The sequence below is a fragment of the Budorcas taxicolor genome, chromosome 2 (assembly GCF_023091745.1).
Source record: "Budorcas taxicolor isolate Tak-1 chromosome 2, Takin1.1, whole genome shotgun sequence".
Taxonomy (NCBI): Eukaryota; Metazoa; Chordata; class Mammalia; order Artiodactyla; family Bovidae; genus Budorcas; species Budorcas taxicolor.
Genome location: NC_068911.1, coordinates 71,008,551 through 71,026,564, shown reverse-complemented (window position 1 = coordinate 71,026,564; position 18,014 = coordinate 71,008,551). Strand labels below are relative to the sequence as shown.

The window sequence follows — 18,014 nt, the reverse complement described above, 5'->3', positions numbered from 1 at the left end:
CATAAATAAAATGTTAAACAAAAGAAGCAACGCACTAAACAGGCAAAACTAATCCATGCAGTTAGAAGCAGGGACAACAGTTAGCTTGGGGAAGGGGGTAGGAGTAAAGAGGAGGGAGTAGGGTCAAGAGGAGGGAATATGTCTGTTTTATATAGATAGTTCAATATATCATCTTTTTTTTTTTTAAAGAACATATTATTCCAGTACATGAATTCCCTGGGTTCCCCAGATAGTTTCAGGAGATATTCACACAAACATTTATGTCAACTATTTTAACTAGATTGTATTCCTTCGCACAACCTGCACTGAAGTGGGGGAAGGGTTAAATTTAAAACTACAGAGGTATGTAGAGGCTCTTGCTACGCAGAATTACTAAACTTCAACATTGCCATATCTGCTCCAAATTTTTTAATAAAGTAAACAAAACATTACCGATAAAGTGAAATCTCCTGTGATGCTCCCACTCCTGTCTTTTCTGTTAGCATACCTGTAGGCCAATAGTATTGTGTAATTTACTATTTTAAGAAACACTGTACTGACCAAATAAATCATGTCTCTGGGCCAGTTTACGATACCTAATTTAGAACATAATTATATTAAATACTTAATTCAGAGGCTATATGAAAGTGGATGTTATTAATAAATATGGAGTGAAGAAACAATCCTGTACCTAATCACCGTGATAAGAAAGCTATTTAAGAAAACAGTGAACCTTCTTGTAACATATCTATTATGCTAAATTCTCACCTGATAAAGTGCTACCTCTTATTCCTCAGTTCAAATCCTTAACCATAATAGCATATCATTTTATTACAGCAAAAATCATTTTCAATTATATGTCAGTCTTGATTACAACATAAAGTCACATGCCTGGTCTTTCAAAAATCACAGTAAGAAATCAAACTAGTACGGGAAAAACAGAGGAGGAAAAAGATTAATCTGGTTTTAATTTCATTCAAGTCATTATTTTGATCCTTAAAGTCAAAATTTTTAATTGGAACACTCCATCTTAAAGTAAAATAAAAATCAATGGAAAACTGAATAACTTCTTAGTTGAAACAGGAATGCTATATTCATAGAAATGCAAAATTTTTTTAATTATAAAAGGGAAAATCATATGAATATACTTTACTAACATTGCCACCACATATTTTAGTTTTAAAATTTTAAATTTTAATATGCCTTGGACCCTCCGGGTGGCTCAGTGATAAAGAGTCCACCTGCCTACTCTTGCCTGGAGAATCCCATGGAAGGAGGAGCCTGGTAGGCTACAGTCCATGGGGTTGCGAAGAGTCGGACATGACTGAGCGACTTCACTCACGCACTCACTGCCAATGCAGGAGACACAGGTTAGACCCCTGATCCAGGAAGATCCCACATGCTATGGAGCAACTTAAGCCTATGCGCCATAACTACTGAACCTGAGCTCTACAGCCCAAGGGCCGCAACTACTGAGACGACATGCCCCAACTGCTGAAGTCTGCGAGTCCAGAACCTGTGCTCCGCAACAAGAGGAGCCATCGCAACGAGCAGCCCGTGCACCACAGCTAGAGAGTAGCCCCCACTCACTTCAATTAGAGAAAAGCCCAGGCAGCAGTGAAGACCCTCACAGCCAAAAGTAAATAAATACATTTTAAAATAAATTAAATTTTAATTATTCCTTAAAACAGGCAAGCAAGCAGACTAAAGGCCTACAAATGGGAGTAGTCCTAAATGGAGCTTTGCCTTCTTCAGCAGCTCTAATCTTTTCATGGATGGTTAGCCCATTACTGCAGGAAAGGAGAATGGCTTGGTATTATGTGTTCATGCCCTAGAGCTCTCATCACCCCACTGACCTCACTTCCATCTGAAAATGTATCAAGCACAAGCACTGGCAGAATGGGCAAGGCAGCAAGATAAGTGTCTTAATAATTTTAATAATAATCTACCCATTTGTTTTCGAAAGTTCCAACAACTTTTATATAACTAAACTTATACATAACAAAACAGGCTAGATTATACAATGAAAGACTTAAACACATCTATTTTAATCTTACCTAAGTAGTAATTCTCTGAGTCTCACAAAAAGCTCTTTACTTTGAAAATGTAGAAAAATCAACGCTTGAGTTATTCTCAACAACTCTACTGGTTTATAGTTATCCAAATGTTTATGCAGAATTGAAGTAATCCTAAAAAGAATGATAAAACATGTATTATAACCAGTTTACTCATGTACTATTATTAAACTTTTACTGAGGAGCTGTTTCATGCCAGACATGCTCTGTGCTAGAGAAACAGCAATGAATGATTCAAGGTTTTCTGTTCTTGACGAACTGTCTCAAGATGACGACAGAAATGTAAAATGATTTTTCTTCCTTAAATCCAGTATGGTCCTCTAATGGAGATGCTTAAAAGCAATGAAAAATGCAAACAGTCAATAAACTGGAGGAACTAGGGCAGAAGGAATATTTTTTAAAGGAATATATAATACACAATGAAATAATAAATATACACAATCTGAACCACATATGTTTGTTTCTTCTTAAATCTCAAGTTTAAAAAGCCAGTATGCTGCAGTATGATTTCAAGGTAACAACTATAGTATGAAACAATTCAAGTTCATGTAGATAGATGTTAACTGTTCTTCAGAAACTGTCTTTTTAAGAAGTCACTTGTGCTTTATGCTCTTCACTTTCCTAGATTATAATCCTCTGCCTGAGAATAAGAATAGCAGCAAATGAAATGAAAGATGTTGTAAACAATTAAAAACCTGTTTTGAAAAATTATTTAGAAAATAAACAATGACTTAAATGTTAATTATTTATTTCTTCAAAACCAAGATTATAGGAAAAAAAATTTTTTTTTTTCTCAAAAATAAGCAACTTATGAATGTCGACTAAACTTCACACCAAAAATTTCAGGAAAGTATACTTTTTAATCAGACGTGAATTTCTGCTTTCCATCTCTTCCATTGCTCCCATCACTGCCAGGGCCTGCTGGCCAGTCAGCTCCTCTGACATCAATAATATAGTTGATTTAAGTCTAGAAGCAAAGAAACATATGTTAGAAAATTAATGACTAGTTTGTTAAATTTTTATAAATAACAGTTCTTAGGTAATAAATAGAAATAATATAAACAAAAACTAAATTTAAAAAATAGATTAAATATATAATTCTAATTTTCTCCCCACCTAATTGGGGATAACACAAAATATTATTAAATAAAGAAAAATGAAAAAAAAAAAAGAAAAATGTATTTTCTTCAAAGAAACTAAGGCCTCAGTATAATCTTAAACTCTTAAAAAATATAAATAAAATGTTTTTAATTAATGATTTTCAAATAAGGTATGGTTTCATTGGGTATAAAATACAATAATTCAATGAAATTATTCAGTAGGAAAGAGCTATGGAGCAAACAATTGATATTTCAATATTGCCCCAATTTTTTAAAACTTAGTAAGATCTGACCAGGAAGTCACCGTATCTACATATTAACAGAAACCTTAACACTAAGTACTTATTATAACACTATAAACTGAAAATTTACTAAGATGGTAAATTTTGAAATCATCCAAAGTAGTGCAGTGATAAGTATATAAGTGTCTTTTAGAATAATTTAGAAGGCAAGTCCAAAATATGAAATCTGAAGAAAGCATGGCAAACTAATTCTCTATTCATTCTGGATAGTTCCACACCATCCTTTTCACTAACCTTATCAAGTATTTCAAACCCAGCTTCTCCCCATAGCTTTTCCCCAACCATTTTATCCACATTTTTCTCTCACTTTTCTGTCTGCCCACAGCAATTACTATCTATATCTATTTTTTAGTATACTCATAAACTATATTGACGTGTCATGGTATTTACATATTTCAATTACCTATTTCTATACTTCCAAGTGGAATAAAAATTTCCTGAAGTCAGAGACTGCCCTGTCTCTGCCCTGGCATAAGAGATTTTAACAGTACTTGGTGACAAGAAAAAACTGCCAATAAAAGTTTTTTAATACTCATCTTATTCCCATCTTGATCCAGTCTCTTAAAATGTACCCTTAAATTTCTTCACGTAATTTAGAAGACTCTCAAAAACTCTCTATGAAGTCTTTGCTAACAGAAACAAAGACATATACATATACCCAATATGTAATTCCTGGAACCCCTGCTTAACTGAATCGACTCATCACACTTAATCTGTTTGCTCATACCTACTAATCATGTATTAATTTAATATTTGCTCATCTTTACAGGGGCTTCCTTGGTGGCTCAGTGATAAAAAATCCACCTGCCAATGCAGGAGACACAGGTTGAATCCCTGGGTCAGAAAGATCCCCTGGAAAAAGAAATGGCAACCCACTCCAGTATTCTTGCTGGGGAAATCCCATGGACAGAGGAGCCTGGGGGGCTACAGACCATGGGGTCACAAAAGAGTGGGACACTACTTAGTAACTAAACCACCACAACCACCAAAGCCAGTCACACGGCCTAAGAAGGGAGAAGAATAGCACTGATACGATGTTCTCCTTCAGCAGTGCTATGTTGACCCCCAAGGGATTACTGGCCCCCATTCAAAACACCTTAGGAGACTGAGTTTGAGATATAAGTTAGGATAACCAGAGAAAGATCAAGGAGCAGAGTACTCAGCTCCCTTCTACTTTTGAGTGGAGCGACTTTTCTGACTTTTAGAACTGCAAGGAGATCTATGCCTGAAGACTCCATATATTCTTAACAGGAAAAGTAAAGCGCTTTTAGCTGAACTTACTGTTTCTTTTCTTCAGGTCCTGCCATGGGTCCCAATGCTACAAACAATTTTACACAGCTAGCAGGGTGGTCAAACAGAGGAATCATTTCTGTTAGCCTCTCCTTAGTCATTAAAATAAATTCAAAACTATGAAACTGTAGAGAGTAGTATAGACTAAGTATTTTACTGATGGAATCCAAATCAAGATGGTTCATATTGCTCAAAAATACTTTATTACACCTTTCTAATAGTGGGTAATATCTATATCTAATATTTCGAAGAAACTGTACTATTCTTCTTGCAGTGTTGACCTGGGAAGAATCCATAGTGTCAAAAAGTAATTCTGCTTTGTTCACTAATTTCTCTTGAAAACGCTGTGATATTAAAGAAGATATGCTGACCATCAAAACAGACAAGGACCTGAAAGAGGAAGAAGATGCAAAAGGTTTACATTATCTAAGAATAATGAAAAATCTTAAGACTAAATGCTTAGAAACAGAAAGGAATTGATAAAAATACTACAGGCTTTATTTATACAACAAAACTTATCTTTTAAATACTAGTGGAACTTGAATTCTGATCTCCTAGTAATCAAAAGCCTGTAGACAAAAAAAGGATTGAATAATAATTTTTGTTGAATGTGTATAATATCTTGTTCTATAGATAAATACTTTGAAGGGAAATATTTTAATGAAATTTACTCAGAAATCACTGTGCCAACAGCCAATTGAATGCAACACGGAAGGTCTCATTCTCTAATTTTCAGAAGTAGACTTTGCTTTATTACTCCTTTCTCTGTATTTATAATCTACCAGTAAAAATACTGGCAAAATATTTCTCTCTAATGAATGATTTGATATTTTTAATGTTTTATGCTATATTAATATTAATATATAACAGTAGGACAATATTGAATGAGTATTTTTTCACTCAATAAACACTTTTAAGAAACATAAATCAATCTCCTGGCACTGTAGAAGACACCAAAATTACAAAGGAGACATTTCTCCTTTCAGAAGGAGACAGTTCTTACCTAATACAAAAATCATAAAACTCTACATACAGGAATACACCTAATAATGAATAAGGAATGTAAAATGTAAAAGGTATGTAACAAACATGTGGGGATGATAATTAGAAAACATCTACAAAAAAGACATGAAAACGTGAATTTAAAATTATCTCAACCATTCCACTATCTCAGTTAGTGGAACTATTTGAAGTTTTTTGCTTCAAAATTTCTTCAATCTTTCCAATAAAACAAATTATTTTTTAAAAACCCAGTTGTATAATACTTCAGCTTCTCTAATCCAAATGTTTAATGTTAACATCAATTAACAGAAATTAGTAACCTAGTGTTGCTATTTAGTGTAATTATAAACTTGGATATGATTTTTTTAATTGTAATTGCAATTTGGAGTGGGGAAGTACCCAAAGATTTCATTAGCTTCTCAAATGGGTCTATAAGAATTTTTTTAAGTTAAAAAAATTTACAGTGCTTTTTATTATCTCTGCTTTTACAAGCTACTTTCATGTGTGTGTGAAAATATATATAAAGTAAAATTTACCATTTTAAACATTTTAAAATATATAGTTCAGTGGTATTAAGTACATTCACACTGCTATACACCCATCACCATCATCCACTGCAGGACTTTTTCATCTTCTCAAACTAAAACTTCTTACCCATTAAATAGTAACTCCCCATTCTCCCCTCCTTCAACACCCGGCAACTACCATTCTACTTTTTTCTATGAATTTGACTACTCCAGGCACCTCATATAAAGGGGATTCATACAATATCTGTCCTTCTGTGTCTGGCTTATTTCACTGGCAAAATGTCTGCAGGGTTTATACATGTTGTAGGATATATCAGGATTTCCTTCCTTTTCAAGGTTGAATGATACTCCATTGTGGGTATATACAAAATTTTGATTGTCCATTCATTTGCTGACAGACATTTAGGTTGTTTCCTCCCTTCAGCGAGTGCGACTAATGTTACTATGAACACTGGTGTAGGCTACAAACGAAACTATGCCCTCTCCCCACAAATTTATATGTTAAAGCCCCACTGGCAATGTGACTATATTTAGAGATAGGGCCTTTGGGGAGGTAATTTAAGGTTAAATGAGGTCGTAAGGATGGCAAGCAAACATGTTAGCTTGCAAGTAAGGAAAAAATCACAGAGCTCAACAATGTTGTGTCATAGTTTACATATTTTATGTCTAATTCCCACAGCAACATTGCACAGTAGATACTACTTACTATTCCTGTTCTGTAGGTGAGGACCATGAACTTGCAAGAGAAAAAAGTCACATAGTTAGGAAGTAGCAAGTCTAAGTGTGTGTGCACTCAAAGTCCAGAATCTTTCCACCACAACACAAAGCCCCTAAATAAACTTACCTTAAATCCTGTATGTTTTCCAAGTTCCTATTTACAATATCAGCTATTTTTCCCATTAATGGACTATAATGTAAATGTTGATCTGCCAGGCAAGAGGAAAATTTTGACAGCACACTAATATCAAACCTATTAAAGGAAATATACAAAGAGGATCCTTATTATTTATTCTCACTTAAAACATAATATACAGTTATAAAATAGGCAAAAATTTAAAAAACTAATACATCACTAACATAAAATGAATTTTCTAAAATGTTATCTATTACTAAAAGTAACCCAAGCTAAGAGTTAAAAAGCCACATTCTTCTCGAAGATTTTTAAAAGGGGGGAGAAACACTCAAAGTTATTTGAATCATTTTACTTATTAATTTTTTCAGGTGACAGAACAATTTCAACTCAAGGTTCTATGTGAAAGTGAAAGTCGCTCAGTCGTGTCTGACTCTTTGCCACCCCATGGACTGTAGCCTGCCAGGCTCCTCTGTCCATGGGGATTCTCCAGACAAGAATACAGAAAACAACAAAATTCTGTTAAGCAATTATCCTTTGATTAAAAATAAATAAATTAAAAAAAATCACCCATTAAAAGTTTTCTGCAAAAAACAAAAAAGAAATAAACAACTTTAAATAAAAGACATTGCTTTCTAGCACACACACAAAAAAGAATACTGGAATGGGTAGCCGTTCCTTTCTCCAGGGGATCTTCCCAACCCAGCAATGGAATCCAGGTCTCCCACATTGCAGGCGGATTCTTTACCATCTGAGCCACCAGGAAAGCCCATATTAACACATAAAACCAAAAATATTTTAAAAATAAATAAAACAACCTCTACTATAATCATGCTTGAAAAACCTGATTTTGTCTATAAGACAGATGACCCAATTTCTTCAACAAAAATGGCAAGACAAAAGAGCAGAAGGGAGAATTGTTGTAGATTTCTAAAGACTTTGAATTCACTTAAAGACAAGCATAAGGAATTTCACAGCAGCACGATATGTAATAGTAAAACAAAAAAAAGCAACGATCTCAATCTCCATCAAGAGTATAATGAATAACTGCACATATTCCTAGAATTCCATACAGCAATAAAAAAGAATAGTGCAATTAACACAGAAGAATCTTTAAAATATATTGAGTGAAAAAACTAGGTATAAGAGTTCTTACTATAGGATTTCATTTTTATAGAAAGAAAACTAATTTCTGGTGTTAGAAGTCAAGACAGTGGTCACTGTTGGGACAGAGAAGTGGGGAGTAACTGGAAGAGAGCACGAAAGGAACTTTGGGGAAACTAGTGATATTCTGTGTTTTGATCTTGGTGCTATTACATAGAAATATATGAGTATTTTAAGTATGTGAAAATTTATCAAGATGTATACTTATGACTGGTGTAACTATAAAAATTGGTATATTTTTACGATATTCTTTAATGAGTACTTACCAGAAAAAACAAAAGCAGAGAAAAACTTGAGACATGGCAACTAAATACAATGTGTATACCATGTTTGGATAGTTATTTAAACAAACTGCCTTTAAAAAGACCTTTATAGAGCAGGCAAAGAAATTTGAACTCAGACAGTTATTAGGTGATAATAAGAAATAATTAATCATTTTTCTTAGGTATAATAATAGCATGGTGATTATACATACTTTTAAAAGAGTGCTTTTTGTCTCTCAGAAATACATATTAAGGTATTTACTGGTAAAATTATACCACAATTTTAACTATACTGAACGGTAGGGAGGGAACTGGAGAATATCCAGACAAAACAAGACTGCTGTATGTTGGTAATTATTGACACTGGTTGGTGGGTACATCAGAGAAGGCAATGGCACCCCACTCCAGTACTCTTGCCTGGAAAATCCCATGGGCAGAGGAGCCTGGTGGGCTGCAGTCCATGGGGTTGCTAAGAGTCGGACACAACTGAGCAACTTCACTTTGACTTTTCACTTTCATGCACTGGAGAAGGAAATGGCAACCCACTCCAGTGTTCTTGCCTGGAGAATCCCAGGGACGGGGGAGCCTGGTGGGCTGCCATCTATGGGGTCGCACAGAGTTGGACACGACTGAAGCGACTCAGCAGCAGCGGCAGCAGATGGGTACATAGGAGTTCATTATACTGATCTCTCTACCTCACCAAAGGACAAAGATTGTTTTCCTTGCCCTCAACAAAAAGACAGTTACAGGTAGAGAGAACGCAAACCTGGAGATACGAAGACAGATCGGTTTAGATAATGAGATTAACTATAAACACCATTCAGTAAATGGATGTGAAATTTCTAAGCCCAGAAATTTGTTGCATCAGTCCAGTCGCTCAGTCGTGTTCAACTATTTGCAATCCCATGGACTGCAGCACGGCAGGCCTCCCTGTCCAGAACCAACTCCCGGAGTTCACTCAAACTTATGTCCACTGAGTCTGTGATACCATCCAGCCATCTCATCCTCTGTCGTCCTCTTCTCCTCCCACCTTCAATCTCTCCCAGCATCAGGGTCTTTTCAAATGAGTCAGCTCTTCACATCAGGTGGCCAAAGGATTGGAGTTTTAGCCTCAGCATCAGTCCTTCCAATGAACACCCAGGACTGATCTCCTTTAGGATGGACTGGTTGGATCTCCTTGCAGTCCAAGGGACTCTCAAGAGTCTTCTCCAACACCACAGTTCAAAAGCATCAATTCTTTGGCGCTCAGCTTTCTTCACAGTCCAACTCTCACATCCATACATGACCACAGAAAAAACCATAGCCTTGACTAGATGGACCTTTGTTGACAAAGTAATGTCTCTGCTTTTGAATATGCTATCTAGGTTGGTCATAACTCTCCTTCCAAGGAGTAAGCATCTTTTAATTTCATGGCTACAATCACCATCTGCAGTGATTTTGGAGCCCAGAAAAATAAAGTCAGCCACTGTTTCCACTGTTACCCCATCCATTTGCCATGAAGTGATAGGACTGGATGCCATGATCTTAGTTTTCTGAATGTGACTTCCCTGGTGGCTCAGATGGTAAAGCATCTGTCTACAATGCCAGGAGACCCGGATTCAGTCCCTGGGTTGGAAAGATCCCCTGGAGAAGGAAATGGCAATCCACTCCAGTACTATTGCCTGGAAAATATCATGGACAGAGGAGCCTGGAAGGCTACAGTCCATGGGGTCGCAAAGAGTCGGACACGACTGAGAGACTTCACTTCACTCACTCACTTAAGCCAACTTTTTCACTCTCCTCTTTCACTTTCATCAAGAGGCTCTTTAGTTCTTCTTCACTTTCTGCCATAAGGGTAGTGTCATCTGCATATCTGTGGTTACTGATATTTCTCCTGGCAATCTTGATTCCAGCTTGTGCTTCACCATGCCCAGCGTTTCTCATGATGGACTCTGCATACATATAAGTTAAATAAGCAGGGTGACAATATATAGCCTTAACGTGCTCATTTCCTGATTTGGAACCAGTCTGTTGTTCCATGTCCAGTTCTAACTGTTGCTTCCTGACCTGCATACAGATTTCTCAAGAAGCAGGTCAGGTGGTCTGGTATTTCCATCTCTTTCAGAATTTTCCACAGTTTCTTGTGATCCACACAGTCAAAGGCTTTGGCATAGTCAATAAAGTAGATGTTTTTCTGGAACTCTCTTGCTTTTTCCATGATCCAGCAGATGTTGGCAATTTGATCTCTGGTTCCTCTGCCTTTTCTAAATCCAGCTTGAACATCTGGAAGTTCACGGTTCACGTATTGCTGAAGCCTGGCTTGGAGAATTTTGAGCATTACTTTGCTAGCGTGTGAGATGAGTGCAATTGTGCGGTAGTTTGAGCATTCTTTGGCATTGCCTTTCTTTGGGATTGGAATGAAAACAGACCTTTTCCAGTCCTGTGGCCACTGCTGAGTTTTCCAAATTTGCTGGCATATTGAGTGCAGCACTTTCACAGCATCATCTTTTAGGATCCGAAATAGCTCAACTGGAATTCCATCACCTCCACTAGCTTTGTTTGTAGCGATGCTTCCTAAGGCCCACTTGACTTCACATTCCAGGATGTCTGGCTCTAGGTGAGTGACCATACCATCATGATTATCTGGGTCGTGAAGATCTTTTTTGTATAGTTCTTCTGTGTATTCTTGTCACCTCTTCTTAAAATCTTCTGCTTCTGTTAGTTCCATTCCATTTCTGTCTTTTATTGTGCCCATCTTTGCATGAAATGTTCCCTTGGTATCTCTAATTTTCTTGAAGAGATCTCTAGTCTTTCCCATTCTGTTGTTTTCCTCTGTTTCTTTGCACTGATCGCTGAGGAAGGCTTTCTTATCTCTCCTTGCCATTCTTTGGAACTCTGCATTCAAATGGGTATATCGTTCCTTTTCTCCTTTGCTTTTCGCTTCTCTTCTTTTCACAGCTATTTGTAAGGCCTCCTCAGACAGCCAATTTGCTTTGGGTAGCTTGCAATCTGTTGGGTCCCTTGTTTAATTTAACTCAGCTCACACAACAAAAGCCTACAGAGCTCACCCTGCAGTCATGTACGACTACAACTGTAAGAATTTATCATTGTTTATGCTTTAAAAAGCAATACACTAAAAAAGAATGATGAGGATGACTGGTCCTCTCATCTACAAATAGTTACTGTTTCTTATCTTAGGCAATCCCTTCTCTTCTGCCCTAAGTTACTATTTGGTTTAGAGGGAGTGTTGTTCTGTGGTTTCTAAAAGCTCCTGTCTCTTTCCCACCTTGATTTTTCTTTCATCACTAATATTTGTTTTATCCCACTAATAATGGACCATGGATACCCAGAACCCTTAAGTTTAAAAATTCTAAGTTTTCAGAAATCACCCAAATGCCCTCTGGTACAGCTAAGAGCCCTCAGCTGTTTTATAAATGGAGAGCTTTTCATGTATTCTTTTATTATTTTTTATATATTCTTATAAAATATAAATAGTATAGTACAGAATACAATAAGCTTCTCTGTACTCCAAATTTTCTAAATTTTCTGGCAAATTAAAAAGCAGAGGTATTACTTTGCCAACTAAGATCCGTCTAGTCAAAGCTATGGTTTTTCCAGTAATCATGTATGGATGTGAGAGCTGGACTATAAACAAAGCTGAGCACCAAAGAATTGATGATTTTGAACTGTGGTGTTGGAGAAGACCCTTGAGAGGCCCTTGGCCTGCAAGGAGATCCAACCAGTCCATCCTAAGGAAGTCAGTCCTGAATATTCATTGGAAGGACTAATGATGAAGCTGAAACTCCAGTACTCTGGCCACCTGATGCAAAGAACTGACTCATTGGAAAAGACCCTGATGCTGGGAAAGATTGAAGGTGGGAGGAGAAGGGGACAACAGAGAATGAGATGGTTGGATGGCATCACCAACTTGATGGGCATGAGTTTGAGCAAGCTTCGGGAGTTGGTGATGGACAGGTAAGCCTGCCGTCCTGCAGTCCAGGGGGTCACAGAGTTAGACATGACTCAGCAACTGAACTGAACTGAACTTATAATACTCTGAATAAATTTCATATTTTTCTACATATTTTTAAATTTATTTTTTTCTCTCTCTTTTTTTTCTATTTTAATTTTTTTACAAACACTGTGTCGAGGGCAGACTCTCAGCAGGGAGCTGCTCTGCTATGTAGGAAACCCCAACCCAGAAGCAAATTGCCTATGAATGCTTTAGCACCAGGTTCCCCACAAACGGGCGAGCAGGCAGCCAACTTTCTGGCGTTCCCTGTTTTAGATGATCATTGATTATGGAAGTATGCTAAAGATATAGCTATGTGTAGAGTAGGAAAGATATCTAAATTGATACTATTCACAGTAGTGGACCTGAAATATTCTAAGATACCTATGAGCTCTGTTCATTGCATCTTCATAAAAATGAAGTGATAGGCAAGTACCTATAGATGTTGTTAAACAGTAAAATCTTTCTTTCTCATAAACTCATTCTTCTTTCTCTTTTTATGAACATCTAGGGATTTTACTGAGAGCCTATCACTCAGAATTTTTTCCTTCTGAAGCAAAATTCTTTCAGAAAAGAAAGTTTAAAAAGCATAGCCTAAGAATAGCAATGACTTTAGCTTAACTATATTTTGATTAATTATATATGTTTAAAAGCACCTACATTCTGCAGCCTTAAGGAATATTTGAAATACCTTCTTTCTCTTAAGGAAAAAAACACATTCCCCATTCTCTTCCTACAAGATTTCACTGTGCTAGAAAAACACACCTTAACACAATCAAAAAACCCTAAAACTAAACTGAACTTAAATATATTTTTTTCTTTTTAAAACTTTTTGGCCACATCATGCATCATGCAGGATCTTAGTTCCCCAAAAAGGGATCAAATCCGTGCTTCCTGCAGTGGAAGCACAGTATTAACCACGGGACCACCAGGGAAATTCCTAAATACATTTCAATAAAGCTTGATAGTTAGGCAGCAGCTCCCTATTCCTCCGCTACAAGATTTCACTGTGCTAATCCTTAAAAGAATAACCCTGATCTTAGCTGAAGAACCCAGAGTACTTGCCTTTCCAATCTTCTCCATGCTTCTGTAACAAGTGCTTCAACTAGTGAGTCATGGGCCTCAATACCAAACCTCAAGAAAATCAAGAGAAAATAATTTTCCACAGAGAAACATTTTAAAATTATTAAAAGCACATATGCAGTAAGAATTATAATGCAAAAGTGAACCTCAAGTTACTACATTCTTACACAGTCAACCCTTATTTCTGGTCTGGTCCCATTTCAGTATTCTGATTTCTCAGCACTACCTAATAAACACCTATACTTTATCCCATGCCCTCCTCATCCTTTTATCTATAACATTTCAGTGCCGTCCACTGAACAATGAAAATGTTCAATGATATGTTTTATCTTAAAAGTACATCTAACATGTACTACTTTGCTCTGATTACAAAAATATTTTTAAAAGAGAAAGTTTATAAAATAAAGAGAAACTTCAATAGGGTAATAAAAATAATTTATAACTCTGCTACTCATAAATACTCACCATCATTAATTTGGAGCATTTCTTTTCAGTTTTTTCTCTACACACTTAATGAAATATATGTATTTCTTTCACATGTTTGTATCTTGCCTCTTTTAGTAAGTTAACACTATATTGTGGACATTTGCCCATTATCTTTACATATACTTCAAAACATAATTTTTAATGGTTGTATACTATTAATTATGTGAAATAATATCATTTAAACATTTACCTACTTACTACTACTACTAAGTCGCTTCAGTCGTGTCCGACTCTGTGCGACCCCATAGATGCCAGCCCACCAGGCTCCCCCCGTCCCTGGGATTCTCCAGGCAAGAACACTGGAGTGGGTTGCCATTTCCTTCTCCCATTAACTAGGATCTTAGTTTTTCAATATTATAAACAATGCTGGAATGAATAACCATGTACAGGAATCTTAACTTGTATTTTAGATTACTTTCTTAGGATAAATCTTAGAAATAAAATTATTTTGTTTATAGGTATATCACTATAAACAGTATTATCACTGATATAAAAGGTATATCATTCTTTTTTAGTCTAACCCTACCCCCCAAAATAAGAAAAGCCTTAAGCCCCTTTCTGTATACACCAATCCCTAATAAAAACAACTGTATCTCTGCTCTGTGTGGTGCTGACATCTATAGCTACTTAGACAACTATTTAACTTCAATAATTTTCACCAATGAGACTAATAAACAGATTAATTTTAACTTTTTTGCTCTTTTTTCCTTTGTACAGCTGCTGAATTCCTCTCCAAATAATGTAAAATTTCTTTTTTTAAAAATTTTTCCCCAGCTTTATTGATGTATGATTAACAAATATTGTATATATTTAGGTTATACAGCATAATATTTTGTTATTTTTTTTTTTAAAGAAAACATGATTTTAAACATTCATATCTTATTCATTTCGAAATGTCAGAGTTCTCGGTCAGACTTGAAAACACTTCAAAAACAAGTCTTTGGCAACCTCCAAATTATTCTTGGTGACCTTAATATTCCTCTGGCCATAGTCTTGGGATAGAGGGCATATAAAAAGTCACCTTCAGTATTAAGTTTTGATACACATGTACACAGTGGAATGATTACTGTAATCAAAGAATATCCGCCAAGTATCTTTAAAATATTAGATGATCAGGAAAACTATTTTAAGGGAAAAAACCACATTGCTTTTCATTTCAAAGAGATTTGTATAAAGTTAAAATATAAAAATAAACTATAATCATTTCTATAAAACCTAAAAGCACATTACTTACTGTTGTATGATGTATAACACATTTACCAAGGTACTGTCACTCATGAATCCCATTTTAGCTGTAGCTAAATTACAAAGAGTAAGAAATTGGGGATGGTTTCTGACACAGTCCGCATTTTTTACTGAGCTGGTCTTCTGCTTTTGAAACTGCCAAAGCATACTGAGTGCACATCCCACTTGCTTTTCTGAAAGTAGGGATTTGTTTTTTTCAATAAGACCGAATATTTGCTCTTCATCTGTACAGTTATTCATCTGACTAATTAATGGCTCAAAACTAAAGGGTCGAAAGTGAAACACTCTCCAGGAGAATGGACGAATAGCTCTTAGGCAAAGCATATTGTAAATAATGAATCTAGGGAAAAAAAACTATCTTTTCATTTATATCACAAATTTTCTTAGGTAAAGAAAACCATTTGCAATTAGTAGTCAGGTGCAATGTGCTGGTATAAAAATAACTGTTTTTCCTTCATGTATTTTGCTTCCATTATGATGACTCCAAATCCCATTTCAATATGCAGCTTCTGTAAAGAAATTGGTTTAACATAGTCATACTTATGTTATTAATACCAAATTAATTCCAAAATTCTCATTACAGGAACAACTTTTTTTCTGAAATAACTATAGACTTTGTTCTTAGCCCGACCCAGAGAGCAGGATTTGATCCAAAGTGACATGTCCAGGAAAAGGGGTTTCTTTCTGCATTTCATCTAAAAAAATGTTAAGTCTGGACTACCCTGGTGGTCCAGTGCTTAAGAGTCAACCTGCCAATACAGGGGACACAGGTTTGATCCCTGGTCAGGTACGATTCTGCATGCTGCGGAGCAACTAAGCCCTTGCACCACAGCTACTAAAATCTAGAGCCTGTGCTCCTCAACAAGAGAAGCCATTACAATGAGAAGCCCCTGCTTGCTGCAACTAGAAAAAGCCCATGCACAGCAAGAAAGGCCCAACACAGCTAAAAATAATGTTAAATCTGACACATAGTTTTCAAATTTGACTATAAAACCAGATGGGGTTGGGGGACCCAAACCAAACTCTTTGCAATAAATAAGTATACTGCCTTTATAGTTTTTACAAAAAGTAGCCATTAATTCATAGCCACAATTTTTCAAATGTTTTTTTCAGAAGGATAGTCTCTGGTATATTTAATTTCAAGATAATTTCTTGCTTCTTTCTCCTTGTACTCTAAAAGCATCCAATCAATTTAATCACTATATTGGCCTTAGGTAGGTTTTAAGCAATAAACGAGATGATTAGAGCCCAATCAGGAAATATGAAGAAATCAAGTAATGTATCAGGGTGTGGTGAAGCAACATGGAAACCAAAGATTATTATGAAACAGAATAATTTGTTTTTAAAGTATGTCTAAATTTCTAGTTGAGAAACAATGGTTAGAAAAGCTGGGACTAAAACCATATTATCTAACACTTCTACAACAGTTTACAACGGACTTTTAAAGTATTATCCCAATAAATTCTCTCAACCTGCCAGAGAGATACTATCATTTGAATTTTACAGATAAAACCTACTTTCATAAAGATTAAAAATCTACTCTAGTACTAATGAAGCTGGGACTACCACGTAGTTTTTTCACCGTTTCAACCTGAACATCCTCATTACATGAACAAACCAATGTTAAAAGTATGCCTCAAAATCCTGTCTATCGCTACGCCAAGCTGTCTGCACGCTACTCTGTGGCAATCTGCACTGAATCCTGACCCAGTCTGACTTGCGACACACACATACACAAAAATCCCCGCACAAAGCAAAGATATCTTCAAGAATCTCCTGCCTGTCTACAGCTGAAAGAGGAAGTAGCTCACGGCTTAGAACACCAGTGACAAGTCTAACCGACCCAGCTAACCGACCTTGGGAAACTGACTCTACCAAAGGAGGGATCTCGGGACTATAGAGATAGGCACCCGCCGCGAACAGGTATAGTGCAGGGTATATAGGGCAGCAGCACCCTTTGAAAATGGCAGGCATCTTCGGCGCTTGGCACACAGTGGCGCTGAACGAATGTGGTCTCCTGGTCCCGCAGGGAGAGAGCTCAGCCCTGCCCTAGTCCTCCGCGCTACGGGAAATACAATACCTGGAAGGAAGCCTCAGAACTCTGTACCCCGGAACCGAAACGTGCGGGGAAAAGAAGAAAACCTATCGCCGTCACCCGATCCTGATTTTCGGGCAAATTCTTTCCTCAACGCCAGGGAACTTTTCTGGAGAATCGCGGGGAAAGCTGGTTAGGAGGGCTGAGAACTCATGGCTATTCCTGGTCCCCTAGTATGGGACGCAACAGGCTTGGTTATGTCACTCACGCCTCCCTTCTATCCCAGACCTTTCTTATGGTGGTGTCCTTTTCAAAATCCGGAAAAAAGGCCGAGGGAGCCCAGCGTGCACAGCCAAAAGCATGCACTACATGCCCCAGGGGACCTCGCGGCGAGGGACGTGGAATAGACGTGGCATACGTATTTTGGGGGGAATTCTGGGTATTGTAGTTCCTCATTGAGAGAGACTTGGGTAGAACGTCTTCAGTTCAGTTCAGTTCAGTCGCTCAGTCGCATCCGACGCTTTGCGACTCCATGAATTGCAGCACGCCAGGCCTCCCTGTCGATCACCAACTCCCGGAGTTCACCCAAACTAATGTGCATCGAGTGGGTGATGCCATCCAG

General features: G+C 36.8%; 1 protein-coding gene across 1 annotated transcript in view; it reads right to left on the bottom strand.

Moving 5' to 3' along the window:
* FASTKD1 (FAST kinase domains 1) overlaps positions 1–15,687 on the bottom strand; it is a 32,875-nt gene extending 17,188 nt beyond the window's left edge. Inside the window, exons 1-6 of the mRNA XM_052635721.1 lie at positions 15,347–15,687; positions 13,609–13,677; positions 7,120–7,245; positions 4,738–5,136; positions 2,911–3,021; positions 2,037–2,168 (exon numbers count right to left, since the gene is read on the bottom strand). Of these exons, the coding sequence (XP_052491681.1) occupies positions 2,037–2,168; positions 2,911–3,021; positions 4,738–5,136; positions 7,120–7,245; positions 13,609–13,677; positions 15,347–15,681 (1,172 nt within the window). The 5' untranslated portion in view covers positions 15,682–15,687. The remainder of the gene's footprint in view (positions 1–2,036; positions 2,169–2,910; positions 3,022–4,737; positions 5,137–7,119; positions 7,246–13,608; positions 13,678–15,346) is intronic.
* Positions 15,688–18,014: the final 2,327 nt, after the last annotated feature.